At 47.8% G+C, this 18166-nt stretch overlaps 1 protein-coding gene across 2 annotated transcripts in view; it reads left to right on the top strand.

Annotated features, from left to right (window-relative positions):
* Tmem241 (transmembrane protein 241) overlaps positions 1–12598 on the top strand; it is a 143415-nt gene extending 130817 nt beyond the window's left edge. For both annotated transcript variants that reach the window (XM_028876688.2, XM_037196956.1), the window contains one exon: positions 11136–12598. In XM_028876688.2, coding sequence (XP_028732521.1) covers positions 11136–11196 — 61 coding nt within the window. In that variant the 3' untranslated portion in view covers positions 11197–12598. The remainder of the gene's footprint in view (positions 1–11135) is intronic.
* The last annotated feature ends 5568 nt before the right edge of the window (positions 12599–18166 follow it).

Raw genomic sequence — 18166 nt, 5'->3', positions numbered from 1 at the left:
AATAATGGATTGTGGACCTTCACATGAATTATCTCCAGTGGTTTTTGCACAAAATATTGGCATAGGGTAGGGCTGTTTAACATTCCTTGTGGGAGGACCTTCCACTCGCATCTCTTGACTGGCTGGGAATTATTATAATTAGGTACTGTGAAGGCAAATTTTTCTCTATCATTTTCTTGTAAGGGTATGGTAAAGAATCAGTCTTTTAAGTCAATAACTATTATAGGCCATTCTTTGGGTAGCCAAGAGGTCAAGGGTATCCCAGTCTGTAGGGAGCCCATTGGCTGAATTCCTTTATTAATAGCTCTCAGATCTGTCAGCATTCTCTAATTACTAGACTTTCTTTAAAATAACAAATACAGGAGAATTTCAAGGGCTGGTAGACTCTTCAATGTGTTGAGCATTTAACTGCTCTTGAACCAGCTGTTCTAAAGCTTGTAGCTTCTCTTTGTCAAAGGCCAATGTCTAGCCCAGACAGGTCTGATAGTTAGCCATTTTAAAGGTAAGGCAGTTGGTATTTCTGAGAGTTCAGCAGCAGTTGTGCTCTGTTTGTGAACAGCCTGAATGGTTGGTGACTTTTTTATAGCATGTTATGATATTATTCCTAGAAACATGCATTGGTCTGTGTTCCTTTTCTGAGAGTGTAGGAATTTTAATCTGGGTATTCCACTCTTGTAACAGATCTCAGCCCCAAAGATTCACCACTACATTTGCTACATATGGCTTCAGCCTTCCTCACTGTCCTTCTGGCTCTATGCGTTCAACTCATCTTGAACTCTGTTTTATCTGAGATAGGGTTCCAATCCCTAGAAATTGGACATCTACCTCTTGACAAGGCCAATTCCGAAGCCATGATTTTGGTGTAATTATACTCACATCCGCACCTATGTCTACCAGGCCCTCCAGAACAATGCCATTAATTTGAATTCTAAGTGTTGATCTTTGTTCATTTATGGAAGTCTGCCAAAATATTCATTTTATTGTGTTCCTTGGAATTTTTGATTCTCTATCAGAGCTGTTCTATCATCCAGTGCAGTATCATTCTTTACATTAGGCATTGGTTTATTCAACTGTCCTGGAGAGGAATTTCCTCTACAGTGGCTGGAAATGTTTGAACCACGTTCAATTTGGGGGCATGCAAGAACCCCCCTGAGGCGTTTCCCACCAGTAAAGGGTTGCCTTGTATATCTATTATTGATCTGCACTCATTGGTCCAATGTTGGCCTTTGCCACGTCTTCTACATAATCCAGAAGTTTGGGGTCTCCTGTTTGGGTTATTCCTAGAAGGAGTATTACTTCTAGGAGTACCCTATGTACAGTTTTTACTTAAATGACCAGGTGTATACCACATTTAAAACATTTGGTACCCCAGGGCCTTCTTTCACCTCTGAGAATTGCCTCTTCTATTTAAGCCTCATTACTATAGTTAAGAGACTCAACACTGTTAGTATACTGAATCCATTCTTCCAAAGGCACTGATCTGACCTCTAATGGTGTAAATATTCTTTTGCATTCTGTATTAGCATTGTTAAATGCCAATGACTCAGTTAATACTTGTCTTAATTCTTTATCTGACACAGCTTTCATTATAGCTGTGGTCAGCCTTTGTAAAAAATCAGTGAAAGGTTCTTGTGGTCCCTTAAATATCTTTGTGTATAACTCAGTTGATTTTCCTGGTTCTGGGATTTCCCCCCCTCCCAAGCATTTAGAGCTGCTATATGGCATAGGGATATTGTATGCTTATCATAAAGTGCCTTGTACATTCCTATCAGCAAAACAGCCCTCACCAAGAATTTGATCTTGGTGGATCTCAAAACCTCTGAAATTACCTTGTTGCTCTAAATTTCTTGCCTTTTCTCTCAACCAGCTTTTGTATGCTGGCTATATTCTAGAACAGCTGAAATTAATGGATTCCAGTCATCTGGAATGATTCTATGAGAGGCATAACATGAATTTAACATCTGTCTTACATATATTGAGTGTATGCCATATGTAACTATCACTTCCTTTATATTTTTTAAAATCTCTCATTGAAATCTGTTGTAATATATATTCTACATATGGTTCAGGGTGTCTATCATCTGGTGGCCTCTCCTGGGTGATGACAGGATAGGCCATTCTCTGAGAGCCATCTGGAGATGTTAGGACCTTTATGGTCTGACCCTTCTGCTTATTAGGTCCCTTGTCATGTTTACTGAGAGTTTCTTCTAGGGCTTGCAGACGAGCACCTAGGGTCTGTTCTAGGGAGTGAACCTCCTCTCTTGCAAGGGATTCCAGATTTCTCATGGAATCATGCAACCTTTTGTGTTCTTCTGAAACACATGATTCCTTAGACCTTATTTTATCAGTTAATGATAATCTTTCTTCCTTATGAAGTGTCTGAGTAGTGACAACTTCCCTCTGGAGAGTTATTGTTCTATCCATTAAGTATTCATATTTATTATCAATAAAATCAAATCTAGCTATACATTTATTATTAATGGACTGAAGTTCTTGTAATAAGTTAGCAGATTCCAAACTGAGGAGCCTGTTTTGTAAATCGTTATTAGTACTTGTAAATCCTGGTTAGCAGATTCCAGAGAAAGAATCTTTTTATGTAAGCCTTCATTTCTATCTTTTAAAGCCTGTGTCAGTTCCAATAATGATTCATCTTTTTATTATTGTTAAACCAATATTTGAATGCTGTGTGAATTATTATGGTAAATGCCAAAATTGTACAGGCCAGATATGCCTTAGGAAGGTCATATATTTCCAGGAAAATGCCATTCGTCGTACAGGTAAAGTTTTTAAATTCTTGTGAAGTAAAGTTTTTGGCCATATTATAAGAGTTACTCAAAATTTGTTAGTCAGTTTCAAGGTGTAAAAGTATCAAGTCCTCTTACCTGAAATGAAACACTGGCTTGCTTGTATTACCATCCTTGTGATGGTTTTTTTGGGGGTGTAGTAGCGCTTTTCAGCCAGCAGGTGTCGCTGGTGTAGCACTAAAGAAGGTCCCACTGAAGCTTTGGCTGGTGGCAGCTGCAGGTGGAAGCGGAGTATCCCGTGTGCATGTGTGGAGGAGCTGCAGGCTGCAGCAGCAAGGCAGCTGCAGATCTTCCTGCATCTCCCCGGAGCTTCAGGGCCTGGCTTGGCTTTCGTGACCTGCTTGGCCCGCCCTTCCACACCCTTCCCTCAGCCAGGAAGCTGGCACGTGGGGTTGAGTGGCCTGAGCTCAGGGCGCAGAGAGCTCCAGATGGCAAGGATGACGGCCGGCAGCTGCGGCTCCGAGTCCCTCTCCGCCTCTGCACCCTCGGGGAGCTGCACCCTCGGGGAGCTGCACCCTCGGGGAGCTGGCGGTGGGGGGAGGGGGCGGCATTGGCCTCTATTTTAACCAGGCAGCCTCTGAGCAGCTTCCAAGAGAGACAGTGAGATGTTGGAAGCCATGGGCTCAGGCCGGAGCGCGGGTGGGAGCCGGGAGGGGGGCTCTCGCCCGTCTGGGGGCTAAGCTTGCCAGGGGAACTGGGGCCAGACTCAGCCGCTCCCTCGCGTGGGAATGGAACCAGCCTGGCCGCAGAGGTGCTCCCTGGCTATGTGGGACCTGGCTGGCAGGAGGAGGGAAGGGAAGGGAGAGGTGGCCATGGCCTGAACGGGTAAGCACTTGGTCCCCAGGAGGGGCAGGAATTTTAAAAGAGGGAAGTGTGGGAAGCGTGCCACAGCAGCCACAGAGGAGGCTGAGGGCGGAGGCCACCAAGGCATTTGGAGTTTGTAGGAAATGTTAGATTATTTTTAATATTTCATCTTCTTATTTATTATTTTATTTTACATCCTGATTGCAGTTTCCCCTCCCTCCTCTTTTCTTGTTCCCACCCCGCCCCGCCCACCTCCCCTCCCCCCACCCCATCCACTCCTCCTCCTCCATCTCCATTCAGAAAGGGGCAGGCCTCCCATGGCGTCAACAAATCATGGAATATCAAGTTGAGGCAGGACCAAGCTCCTCCCCCTGCATCAAGGCTGGTTGAGGGAACACAGCATGGGGAAATGGGTTCCCAAAAGCCAGTTTAAATGCCAAGGACAGGTCCTGACCCCACTGCAAGGAGCCACAGGCAGAGGGCCTAGGTCGGTCCCATTAGGGCTCCCCAGCTGTCGGTCTGGAGTCCATGAGCTCCCACTAGTCTAGGTCGGCTGTCTCTGGCTTCCCCATCATGATCTTGACCCCCCTTGCTCATATGATCCCTCCTCCCTCTCCTCAACTGGACTCCCAGAGCTCAGCCCAGCGGTTGACTGTGGATCTCTGCACCTGTTTCCATCAGTTACCGGATGAAGACTCTCTGATGACAATTAGGGTAGTTACCAATCTGATTACAGAGATGGCCAGTTCAGACACTATTCACTATTGTTAGGAGTCTTAGCTGGGTCACACTTGTGGGTTCCTTGGAGTTTCCCTGGTACCAGGTTTCTCCCTAACCCTGAAATGCACCCCCATCAAGATGTCTTCCATTACCGTCCCCTCTGTCCTGCCCCAAGGAGTGTTAGATTTAAAATACTATAGCTATGATTAATATTTACTGAGTGTCGTCAGGTGTGATGGCACACACCTTTAATCCCAGCACTTGGGAGGCATCGAGAAAGAGCTTTCAATCTGTCAATCCTGTCTGTGTCTGGGCCGGGTCTCTGTGAGTTTGAGGCCAGCCTGGTCTACAGAGTGAGTTCCAGGACAGTCAGAATTACATAGTGAGACTCTATCCAAAAAAAAAAAAAAAAATGTTTTACTGAGTGTTGTATGCAGCACATGGGAAGCTATCAAAGAAGCGTGAGCTAGTATCTAATTCTCAATGAATATTCAAGGGGAGACAAAGCCAGAAAGGTATTTGATGGGATGGACAGGATGGTAGTTATTGGATGTGTTGTGGATGTGAAGACTAAAGTGACAGAGGACGGGCGTGCTCAGACGCAGAAGTGAGCCTTCAGCTGGCTTGACCTTGACTTGACCTTGAGCTGGCCCTGATGCTACTGGGAAGGTCTTACCTAGGCAGTGGGCGAGGAGACAGGACTAGAGAGCTGATGATGAAATACCAGGATTGAGAATGGCTCTAGGCCACACAGCTGACCTCACGCTTGCTCTTTCTGTCCTGCAACAGAACAGCACTAACAGTGGGGGACACATGCCTGTCAAAGGAGGAAGACAGGCCTTTGTGTGTGCTATGGAAGTGTGTGTGTAGTATGTATAGATGGGTGTGTTTTGTATGCATGTGTGTCCACACCCATGTGTGTATGTAGTGTGTAGATGGGTGTGTTTTGTATGTATGTGTGTCCACACCCATGTGTGTGTGTAGTATGTAGATGGGTGTGTTTTGTATGTATGTGTGTCCACACCCATGTGTGTGTGTAGTATGTATAGATGGGTGTGTTTTGTATGTATGTGTCCATACCCATGTGTGTATGTAGTATGTATAGATAGGTGTGTTTTGTATGTATGTGTGTCCACACCCATGTGTGCATGTAGTATGTAGATGGGTGTGTTTTGTATGTATGTGTGTCCACACCCATGTGTGTGTGTAGTATGTATAGATGGGTGTGTTTTGTATGTATGTGTGTCCACACCCATGTGTGTGTGTAGTATGTAGATGGGTGTGTTTTGTATGCATGTGTGTCCACACCCATGTGTGTGTCCCAGCATTTATGTGATGGTCAGAGACAACTTCAGGAGTTAGGTCTCTCCTTCTACTGTGAGCCCTGGGCCTTGAACCCAGGTCCTCCGGCTTACTCACTGAGCCATCTCGCTAGCCCCAAATTTCCGTGTCCTACCCTGAGGCATTAAGTGATTTCCCCAGGGTTTTATAGACATGAGGAGATCAAATGGGAATTCAAGCCCAGGCCTCGGTGTGTCCAAAGCCCCCAAACTTCCAGAACTAACGTGAGCACAGGCGAAGCCTTGCCAGCAGGTACAGGTCAGTGTGCAAGGTTAAAGGCCGTGCGGGAGACACAGGGAGACTGGCTTCAATGTTTATCTTTCTGTCTGCACGGTGCTAGCCTACATTCCTGACAGAATGTTCCTTTCTTACATGCATGCCTTCATATTTTGTATAGAATTTCAAAATGAACCAAAGAAGCCCAGGTGTTGAATTGAGCAAGAGAAACCAGAGCGAGACGGCTCTCTGGCGTGAGGAAATGCTAGTAACACAGTGGTTGTCTGGAAGGAACTCTGTCTCCAGACTGCTTCACATCTGTGGAGCTGAGGTTATGCCCTGGACAAAATGGGAACAGAGGCCATTTGGACCCGAATCAGGGAGCGGCATGTATGTCTATTGCAAAATGAACCTTGGCTTTGAAAATTCCTTAGTTTTTAGAACTCTTGAAGTTAGGGATGGTTTTTCAGCCTCAAAGAATTTTCCAGCCACAAAATGAACAACCAGAGTTGTGTCAAGCTGTAATTCCAACTTTTGCCTCTCACCTAGGTGGTTGCTCCATACACTGTATGAGTTCAAGCATGGCCAAGTGCCAGACCAGCTCTCAGGTTCCAGATGGGAGTGCTGGTCTTTGTCCCCTGGGGATTTAAACTAATCAGAAATCACAAAAGGCAGAGGTTGTAGGTCTTGGAATTTTTTTAAAAAATATTTTAGACCTATTGTATTTTCCTGTACTATTACTGTTTCTTATGTTTTGATTGATTTTCAAATTTTAAATTAGTCAGCAGCCTTTAGAAATTAGGTGATTTCCTCCTACAAATCCAGATTTCCATACTCCTTTGAAAATGGTGGCCTGCTGTGAGTTTGTGTTGGGCCTCTGCCCACACGTGGAAGCAGCTGTTGGAGTGACCTGGGAAGTGCCCCCTGAGGAGCGTGGTCAGAGCCACGCCTGAACTGGCTTACCTGTTCTCCTGGGAGGACAGCGTCTTAGCTGGTAAATTAGGCCATGTAAGGTAGGGATTCTAGGTTGGCAAGACAGCTTAGTGATCAAGATATCTGTCTCTAAACCCAGTGGTCTGAGCTTGATCCAACTGCCACCAATTGTCCCTGACATTCACACATGTGCCATAGCGTGCATGCACTCATACTCACGGATACAAAAAATAGATATGCAAATGTAAAAAAATAAAAATAGATTTTTTTCCTCTTGGTACTCTTGGTATTTGGAGCCAAATTATTCTTGGTTGTGGGGTACCATCCTGTGCCTTGTTGGATGCCAAGGAGCAAACCTGATCTCTACCCCACTGGATGCTGGTAGCATCTTGCATTTGTAATGCAAAATGTCTTGAAGGCATTGGACAGCATTCCCTGGAGACAGACAGAATTGCCAGTCTCACGGTTCCTGCAAATGAACAGAAAGAACGTTTATCTGACTTTTCAACAAGATCCTAAGGAACTTGCTCATCTCCTGATTAGGGATCTGAATCAGCTCAAGTCTTAGCAGCATTGCCCAGGCATCCTGGGTGTGGCTTTGAAAGTGGCTCTGTGTGACAGCCAGATGTGTAGGCTTATCCCTCCCACCTGCCCCCAGATGTGTGCAGTGCTCATTGGAATGATTCAAGTGTAAGGCTGTGAGAAATGGCCACAGTGCATCTCCTTCCTTCCGAGGATTCCGTGACAATCTTTACCATTGCCCATCATTCACTGGGCCTGCCAGCCATCCATCACAGGCTGCCAGCCATGACAGTCTCTGACTTTATCCCAGCACAGACCTCATGAACATCAAGGATCTTTAGAAAATGATTGTAAAGAGCTGACTATGACATTCTGCACAAAAATCCCAACACTTGGGAGGCTGAGGCAGGAAGATTATAAATTGAAAATAGCTCGGGATACTTATTGAGACCCAAAGCAAAGAAAAAGATTTTCAGCTAGGTGGTGGCACATGAATTTAATCCCAGCACTCCAGAGGCAGAGGCAGGTGGATCTCTGAGTTGAGCCCAGCCTGGTCTATGGAGTGAGTTCCAGGACATCCAGGGCTATACAGAGAAACCCTGTCTAAAAAGAAAAATAAAAAGAATATCAGTTATCTTTGAATCAAGAAATCCTCTCCCTCTGGTTTTAGGGCCCCTTCCTGGAGACTACTCAAGTTTGGTGAACAGAAAATGAATTCAGGAGCCGGGGGAAATGTCCTAATATTCTCTAAATCCCTTTAGGACTACAGTGAATGAAACATATCAATTCCCTGTTTGAATTAAATGTTGGCATCTCATTTTAAACGGTATTATTCAGGGCTAGGGATGTAGTCCAATTGGTAGAGTGCCTGCCTAAGCTTATGCAAAACCCTGGGTTCCATTCCCAGGAGCACATTAAACTGGGTGTGGTATGATCTTGCCTGTGTAGTGAGTTTAAGTTTGGGCTACATAAGATGCTGTCAAAAAATAAATAAAGATAAAGTAATTTCCATTATCTTTTGTGAACTTCATTCTGCAGGAGAATGAGATGTTAGGGAGAGACATTTTAGTGGGGTAGAAGGGAGTAAAAACCAAGTAGTCAGAATATAGATGGGGGATGGGGAACACATTTAACAATTAATTTGGTCATGCATTGGAGATATATATATATATATATATATTATATATATATTGTGTGTGTGTGTGTGTGTGTGTGTGTGTGTGTGTGCGCGCGCGTGCTGGGTCTGCATCCGAGGAAACATACATTGTCTGTCTGTTGAGTTCAGTAGGAATTAGCATCCACAATAATAGATGTAGGGCGAGACGAGGCCTTTGATCCCCACAGGGGAAAAGGCTGGAGAGGCTCTGAAATAACGCTCCGGAAGAGACCCCTGGAATGGGTGTTTCTGGCCATGTGTGCTCTGCAGCCTCGCGGTTTATGCCTTCACCCTGTGAAGTGTGTTCATTTCGGGAACGGTGGGATTACAAGATTTGCAAACAGTTCACTCAAGCTTTGACTTAAATAGTTCTAATGCTGCTAAGACTCCGGGACCCTGTGTGAGCTGCTCCTGCTGGTTAGGAAACAACATCAAAGGCCACCTCTTGGCTCTCTTCACAGTAAATGAAACAAGGTTTGTTTTCATTTTACCATTCACTAAGCTCCTTGGGCGCTTCATAAAGTCTCCGCCAAAGGGATGAATGCGATGTTATTAGGCTCGGGCTTTGTTCCCCGGCTGTGGGAGAACACTGGCGGAGGGCCAGCGCTGCCCTGGTCTGTTCCGGTGATTAAGGAGGATTGGTGAGAAGTGTTTAAAATGAAATTGTCCCACAGCAGAGCTCTGTGCAGCTTCCCTCTCTGGTTGCTGTGTCTGTGTGCCTGCCCAGGGACATGAGGTAACATGTGTGTTCTTGAATGGGAAGAACAGAAGAACCACTTCAGATGAAGAAACGGCTTCCAAGGAGAGCTCAGGGGGCAAAGAAGGGCTCCCGCCCCTCATTCTTTACCACAGAGAACAGGTGACAGAATCTGCAGCTCCCAAACCGGACAAGAGCCAAGCAAGCTCCCACCTCCACACACAGGTATTTCTAGGTGTGGTCTTTTGACATGTGGATCGAGACGGGATCACTAAAGCCGTCCTATGGCAGTGATCGCAAAAGTCTTCATAGTTGTACATGGTTCCTAAGACACCGATTCCAGCTACACTCCTGTGAGTTAAATCGAAGTAATTGATTCTTTCTCTCACTATTTATGATGGTGTCTGCAGGAAAGAGGGACATATATTCCCACATCTTCCTCATCTACTCCATCTCTGCCATTCACCTCGTAGAGAGACAACCCCATGCTCATAGCTCTGTGCCTGGCTCCTTGGCCAGCTAACCCAGAGCGAGAGGGATTTTCCCGGCTCTGATGTGGTACAGGAGTAGCTTGACTTTTTTTTCTCTTGCCTTGCAGAGCAGACTCATTGCGAGGTACAACTTCTGGGGCAACGTGAGAAGGTGCCATGTCTTGTCAGTCCTTAGAGCTAACTCAGTGTCTCTCCCAAGAAGGTCCATAGAGACTGAGTTCAGTGATGTAGCCATAGCTGCTCACCTGTGCAACAAGATACGTCCCTCACTAGATGTCTTCAGCAGATGGGCGGCCAGTATAACTGTCACTGAGGCAGGGATTGCCACTCAGGAGCTCATGAGGCCAGGGAAGAGCCATGTATTATTGGTGGTGCGTTGTAGGCCAAGCACGGGGGTGGGTGGCTTCAGATGTTATCTCTAGGCCTTGTACGCACTGTGAGGTATGCTCAGCTCCCATGGACCAGGCCGGGAAGCGAAGGCTAAATAAATCTGAGCTCATGTCTGTGTGAGTCTGAGTCTATTACTTGTACATCCTCATCCATAGTTCATTCTTGTACTAAAAGTGCAAGGTGGTACAGATTCCCTGTATGTAGATGTCAGAATGACCCATACAGGTTTTCACTGTGAAGGGAATGTGTGCGCTTCATATATTCAGCACCCCAGACACGTTAGAAATAGAAAGGCACCACGGTGAGTGTATGTGTGCATAAGAGAGCTGGGGTCTTGGGTGTATAGAGGGGAAGGGAAGAAAGAAAATGTAACTGAAAGTTGGCAGGCACCCCCAAAAAGCCTTTCACTGACAGGGACCCACTACCATAATCCTTTGGCAGTGGCCCAGCCCTGTCCCTAGAAGAGCAGCAGACACCAGACTGTCTACCAAGAAGTTTAAAATAGAAGAGGGAGAGACCTTTGCATGTATTGAATTTTAGGCATGTTAAATATTCCCTCTTCTCCCGGCTGCAGTTCTCAAATGTTTCGGTTTCCAAATCGCCCGCTTCATCTCTTTCTGCGCTGGTGGGAAGTTCATGATTCCCACTTATATGCTCACCTGTAACTGTTCTAAGTTCAGAAGCCACGCCCTCCCTGATGTAGGGTTGTGGGTGTCTTCATGATTTCATATCCCACAAGCCCCTTTAGCCAGAAGCACCCAGGGGATCACGGGAAGCCCTTCCGCCTTGCTTCCTCCTCTCATGGTTTTCTTCAGAGTGTTGACTGGTCAGGATACGTGGGATACACATCCTTCCTCAGGGCGGCCTCCCAGACCCCTGACCCGCACCCTGTAGCTGATGCTTTTTCCCTTAAGTGGCACGAGGTTTCTGGGCTGTACCCAGAGCCAGGCTTGCCTGGGCTGGTGGTCGTGGGTATATCACTCTTCCTTGCTGTTTATGGGTGCCAGGCAACTTTGGTAGGCCACAGAGTTGGAACACTGACCATATGCTACTGTTTGCAGCTTCCTGCTTGGTGGACTTGGCGAGGCCCTGCTGGTTTTCTCAGAGCGGAGGAGTTCCTGATGAAGATGGGCAGGAAAAGCAAACACGCACCTTGCTGCTGGAGCAGAACACAGCACTCTGGCCTCCCTCTTGAGAGACAGAGAAGGAACACACCGCAGAGAGACCAAGCTGAACTCAGTGTTTGCTGATGATCCAAACACCCCGCTTTCTCATTGCTTGGGGGAGGGTTCCCCAGGGGCCCCTGCACCGCTGCAGAGAAAGGGTCCATCTCACATCTGCCCATGCCGGACCATCTCCACTCTGCTGCACCCAGTCTTGCAGTCAGGAAGCAGAGGATCCTAACGGGCTGGCTGCCTCATCTGGACGGACCGTAGCCTCCCGCACTAAGTCCGCCTTCCACCAGACACCAGTTGCGGTCACAGTCCCATGCAGCCTTGTTGCATTTTTCTCATGTCGTTTTGTGTCTTTACATCTTGGAGTTTCTTCTGTTCTTTGATTTTTCTGGTTTACCTGGAGCCCATACCACCCACAGAAAACAAGACTTGTATGCTCCTGAGGGCCATGTAGGGCAGGGCAGGTATGGGGGCTGAGCCGGGGTTCTGGACCAAGTGAGACACCAGGAAAAACCTTTAGACTGTGTTCTGAGTGGAGGCCTTTTGACTGATGTTGATTTATTTCCAGCTTCTAAATTTTTCTTGGTTCTTGTGAATTTGTCAGGATGTGTTGAATTCTGTAGACCCTTGACCACCATTAGGTTAAGCTGGTGACTAACCAGTTACCTGAAGCCTTTTAAGTACTGGGTGGGTCTTAAACACCCCACCTGCTCTGCCTCCTGAGTGCCGAGACTGCAGGCAATTCTTGAATACATGGAATGGCTTCACATCTCAGACGAGGTCTCAAGGCACTGAACCCGGGTTTTCTCTCTCACACCAGATGAAATGATTGGAGCGAAGCCCACACCTTACCACCAGAGAAGAAACTACACAAACAGTCACTTAAGGAAGTCATGTTTCAGTGTAGATATCTCTTCTCACTGATTTTACAAATACTTGATTCTGGCAAGTGCCGCAGGGTTTTGGTCATACTGAGGTCACTTCACCAGCCCTGAAGTCATTGTTAGGGACCCTTGGGGCTCTGGGAACGTGTCCCAGGCTCAGTCCGAGGAAGGATAAAGTCAGCTCCATTATGGCTGAATGTTTTCTCCGACTTGTTGGAAAACAAAGAAAATGAAACAATAGAATAGATTTATGTATTAAGAATGTGAGGATCTTTAGCTCATGTCTTTTTCTGGCCTCTGCTTATCATTTAAGGTAAAAATGTTCCAAGACTTAATGCTTATATAGTTTGCAATTCACTTTCTTAGAGTATTTTTTAGGTTGTTTGTTCTATTATTTTATATGCACTGTGCACCATGTGTATGCCTGGTACCTGTGGAGGTCAGAAGAGGGCATCGGATCCACAAAAACTGGAGTTACAGACAGTTGTGAGCTGCCATGTGGGTGCTGGGAATTGAAGTCTTGTACTCTGCAAGAGTAACAAATGCTTTAACCACTGAGCCAACTCTCCAGCCCTGCAACTTGCTTTTAAAAAACATTTTTATTTTGAATTACGTGTATGTTTGTAAGTATGTGCACAGTGGGAGCCCCAAGGAGGCCAGAAGGGAATGTTGGATGCCCTGGAGAAGGAGTTTGAGGAGGTTGTGAGCTGCCTGAGTGGGTGCTGGTGAGTCTTGCCGGAGACAGACTCCGGACCTCTGCAAGAGGATGCTCTTACCTGCCGAGTGTGGCTCCCCGGTCTAGAACCCACTTTTGTTCTTCATCTAGTGTAGCAACTAGTGAGTATGTAGTAATGTCCTGTAGAGAGAACCTGGGTTTAGCATTTTTCTTTTTAATTCCCACAAAATTCTCTACTGCTACCCCTCCTCCAAATGTCATCCTGTGCCTATCCTGCCAAATGTCATTTAAGCGGATGGCGAGTCCTCAGCTCCAACCACACAGCGCTCAACCCAGCCCCGTCTCTAGCTGGGTTTCTTAATTCTTGGGTGTTTTCATACTGTGATGATAGGGTGAGACAGAGGAGCGGTTGCTCCTTCAATACACCGACCTGCGTCCCCCAGCTCCATGGCCTGTGTCCCCCAGCTCCATGACCTGCGTCCCCCAGCTCCATGACCTGTGTCCCCCAGCTCCATGACCTGCGTCCCCCAGCTCCATCTGTGGTCTGGGCTTTGCTCTTTTAGGTATAGCTGCCATCTTTATGCCCCCATTCTCATGCTCAGCTCTGGATGTTTAGGGGACCCGGGATGAGGCAGGGGCTCCCCTGCCTCTGCAGCACCCCTAGGTCTCTGCTGTGAGTCTCTCTGGCCCAGGGCTCCGAGGTATGCACAGCCCTTCTGCCATCATGCCTGTTTAGATCTCAGTACTCAGCAGCTCCATCTCTCTGTTTGTTTTCTGAGGTCTGTTAAGTAGCCCTGGCTGTCCTGCTGGGAGTGTACGCCAGGCTAACCTTGAGCTAGCCTGCCTCTGCCTCTGTCGTGCTGGAAATAAAGGGGCACACTACCACACCTGACTCCAGCTCCATTTCAAAACCAGGGTGGATTTTTTTTTTAATTGCACAAATAAAGAATATGCGTTCTTTTGAGAGAGGCAAGGTTCCATGTGATTGTGTATTAAACTATACTACTTTGGCTATAAAGAAAAATAAACCATTTATTTTCTTGGTAATTTGCCTCTGTTTTTCCTTGTTTCAGCCTAACAGGGGAGAACTGTCGAAAGGGTTGATGGTGTCCCTGGGAGTTCTCAGGGTTGTTGCTGCTGCTGCAACAGGGTCTCCTATTGTAGCCCAGGTTGGCCCTGAAGTCAAGCCTATCTTCGTGTCTCAGACTCCTGGATGCAAATGACTTGCTCCAGCACAGGCCCCTCCCACCCCTTTCGGGACCTCTTGGCCGACTCCAGTGAAGCCCACAGTCTCTTCTAGGCCCGGGCTGTTCTGTTCCTGCTGGGCACATGCAGCAATGAAGGAGTCAATCACTGTTGGCCAGATGCACATTCGCTCTAAGTATGGGGACATACTGACTTAGTCTTTTTAATATAAAAGTGTAAAATAGGCTGAGCATGGTGGTACACACATTTAATCCAAGCATTTGGGAGGCAGAGGCAGGTGGATCTCTATGAGTTTAAGACCAACCTGGTCCACATAGCTCCAGGGATACACAGTAGGACCCTGTGTCCAGGAAAAAGGTAACTCAACTAAAAAAATTGTGTAGTGAATATATGTTAAAATACATTAATTATCAAATAATATAAAATTAGTGAATGTGAAACACATACTCTCAGTATAAATCTATTTTTACCTTTTAAAATGTTGCCACTATAAAACTCAGTTTGCAGACATGGGGCACGTCTTATCTCTTGGTCACCTTGAATTCAGAGCTGTGGTTGGCTGCAGCTGCTGGCGCGACCAGCCCACCCACACTTCCAAAGGCTCTAGTGATCACGCTTCTATTCCACAGGCTGTACATGGAGTCTCTAGGCTCCAGGACTTTGGTATTTTGGAGACAGTCTCTGCATTTCCAAGAAGATAAAGAGCTCTGAAACTTCCCGGCCACTGCTGTGTTAGCTTTCTTGTTGCTGACATGGCATGCTGACAAACAACTTAACTCACAGCTTCAGTCCATCTGTCAGCCAGAGGGACAAGGAGAAAGAGAGAGACTGAGGCCTGAGCCAGCCAGCCTTTCCCTCTTCTATCTGGGCCCCAAGCCTATGAGATATTGTTGCCCACAGTCAGGATGAGGCAGTCGGCTGCAGAAATGAAATGCTGTGAGGTAGATTCCTGACGTCCCCAAGTCCTGAGGACTCTTTCTGAAAGCCAGGTTCCCTTCCATTGGGCAAGGTCGGGCCTGCATCCCTTCCTCTTTACAGTTCTGAGCACCTTCATTGGCTTTTGCTCCCTGCCCCTGGAGAGGGCTGGAACCACCGGAAGTACTTCAGGGTGATGGGGATGATCTTAAACCGTCGCTCCAGAACAACCAGCCTCCACTTGCTGAGTTCTCAGGCTCATTGTCTCGTGGGTTAGCATGGTAAATGGGTGTGTGTGTGGGGGGGGGGTGCGTGTGTTGGGGGGGAGCAGTGGCCGTAGGAACCAGGGAGACGGTCTCAACAGAGGACACCCTTTTGGTTCAAGTGGATAAGACTCCCAGCCTGTGGAATACAACAAGCGTGATCACTAGAGCCTTTGGCAGTGTGGGTGGGCTGGTCGCCCCAGGAGCTGCAGCCAACCACAGCTCTGAATTCAAGGTGACCAAGAGATGAAACGTGCCCCATGTCTGCAAACTGAGTTTTATAGAGGCAACATTTTTGTTGGTCCTTTGATTCTTGTTCTAGATAAAACAGACACAGGTATGAGGGACTTTGCCTGCTCAGTGTCCCAGCTTCAGGTTCTGTCCCTTAGCTCAGCTTGGAGAGAGGCTGTTGTATCTTATTGCCAAGGATGTCCCCACCCAGTGCCCAATGCCATTTCTGTTCCTTCTCTTGATTCTGGAATGGCCAATAGGATGTGGTGGGAGTGGCGTTAAGTGATTTCCAAAGCCAGGTCAAAACCAGCTTTGCTTGTGTTTGGATCCAAACGGCTCCCTCGGGGGAGGGGTGAGAAGGCTCCTTTATTCAATAACGGGGGAGGCCTTATATAACCTTCATCCAGCACCCAGTCTGTGTCACAGTCTTATGGCATTGCATGGTCATCCCTCATTGGCTGAGCACGATCAGGACTCTGATAGCGCCTGTTGCTAGGCCTTTAGGCAGACTCCAGGTTGGCTCATAAGGAAATATGTCATGTGCATGCCTTAGCAACCGGTCTGAGCCTATTTCCTTGACCCTATGGGCCTGTCCTACTACAGTGCCTGTCTTGGTCTTCTGGAATAGTCTCTGAGAATGGGAGCCACCATACTGCAGAGACCAGCACCTATGTGCCAGTGAACAGACCTCTGTACCAGCTACCTCACCATCTGCCTGGCATGCTCCAGACCAACCCACAGACAGACCAGCTGAATGTCATCACGTGTCTCCAGCCACTCCACATGGGCAGAAGGATCACCCAGCCAAGCAGTGATTGGGGGAATTTTGAGCACAAAACCATGAAGTAGAATAGTCTTGAGCCATGAAGTTTTGTGACAGTCTGTTATAGAGCAATAGAAAACAGAACTGTGGTGGTCGTCTATAGTCCCAGTTATGCTAAAGACTCTGCAGGAGGACAGACTGAGTCCCACCCAGGCAACACAGCAAGGTCTAATCTAAAACAAAAGAAAAGGAGAAGGAGAGGAGAGGAGGGGAGGAAGCAGCAGGGCAGGGGAGTGGACAGAGAAAAGTAGAGAAAAAAGGGAAAGCAGGGAGAAAAATCAAATATGAACTACAGCGGAGCCCCAGGCTTGCCCAGAAGATGTGGGATAAATAGGCTGCTCCTTGCTTAGGAGCAAGGAAGTTCTGCTTCCCTCAAGAGATCCAGCTGGTGAGCCTGCTCTGAGTACACAGAGGCTCGTCTGTCCCCGTGACCTCCAGGCCAGACCTCGGAAGAACCCACAGACTGCTGAGGGTTGGCCTGGAACCCCTTGCGGGCAGGTCCGGCAGGCCTCTTTGAGTCCAGACATCTCGTTCACAAGATACTGAGACCCAGGCTCCACTTCAGGCCCGGATGCAGCCATGGCCGACAGGACCCTCCCCACTCAGCACGCGCCAGGTTTACTTTCTGAGCCTGAGCTGCGGTGGAGAGGTCAGTTTCAGAAGCAGCAGCTAAGACCCCGAAGGAAACAACGGCTCTTGGGAGGTTCTGAAGGAAGGGAGGGATTTTCTCTTCCGAAATGAGCAGCCACAGTGAGGCTTGGGGTTTATGGTCTGAGGCCCTGTTGGTTCTCCATGGGCTATGAAGATGGCAGCTTTGGGAGGCAGGACGAGGCCACGGAGGGGTAGCGCCCACGATACCACCCGTTTACCACGTCTGATCGAGGGGCTGAGGGTTAAAAACAGACAAGACAGAGCGGGTCATTCATCTCAGTAGAATGCCTTTTATTGAAGGAGGGAGGAGGCCTTAAATACAGGCCCACAGCACAGTGGGAGAACCCTGAGGGCAGAAGTTCACTACAGATGTTTTACATTCTTGCTTCCTAGCTGTTTACACGGAATGCAGGATACACAAACAAGGAACCAGTAAGCTGTTTTAAGAGGAAGGAAACCAGCAGGGAATCAGCATAGGGAGGACATCTGATCAAGGTCAGCAAGCAAGGCAACAGCTACCCAAGGAAGGGGGGGCAGGGCCCAACACGGAGGCTTCCAGGTGGGATTGCTATCCCTCCCCACTGGCCCAGCACAAGGAGTGGGCGAACGGACCAGGAGCAGACCCTTGGCTGCCGCAGGAGGCTCAGGCTTCACCTTGCCTTTGGGTTGTTCTCATTCTAGTGGAGGAGAGATGAGCAGACTGGAAATGAGCCCCGTGGGTCCCAGGGTCAGGTGTCTGAGGAAACGCAGACCAGGAGAGACCCCGTCCTTCCCCAGGCTGCAGTCCTCACCACTGCTCACCCAAACACATCTCACCTGCTCTTCCCAGGAGGCCTGTGATGACGGAGACTGGTCCTTACACCCATTTTTTGGAGGATACATACTCAGAAGAGGGAAGTTCCTGAGGGCTGGCTTGCTAGAATAGGTGTGAGGACTGAGGTGGGCCTGACCACACAGCCTCCACCTCTTACTTCCCATGGTATTCTGTCATCTCCACGAGAGGAGGCCCCACTGGAAAGCTGAGCTTGGGAATGGGGCTGGAAGCTGTGATCTGAGTATAGGGATGGGGAAATGACACTCGTGTGTGTGTGTGTGTGTGTGTGTGTGTGTGTGTGTGTGTGTGTGTGTGTGTGTCTGTCTGTCTGTCAGGCTTCAGGGTAACATGTGTTATGTATCTGCTCTTCCTAACACTGACAGGACTTCATGCCCCAGCCTGGACAGGAAGCCTCTACAGGGTCAGCTACTGCTAGGCTGAGATTTCGGAGTCA

Source organism: Peromyscus leucopus, chromosome 19 (assembly GCF_004664715.2).
Source record: "Peromyscus leucopus breed LL Stock chromosome 19, UCI_PerLeu_2.1, whole genome shotgun sequence".
NCBI classification, from domain to species: Eukaryota; Metazoa; Chordata; class Mammalia; order Rodentia; family Cricetidae; genus Peromyscus; species Peromyscus leucopus.
The sequence above is the reverse complement of the archived record's forward strand: the minus strand, read 5'-3'. Positions and strand labels throughout refer to the sequence as shown.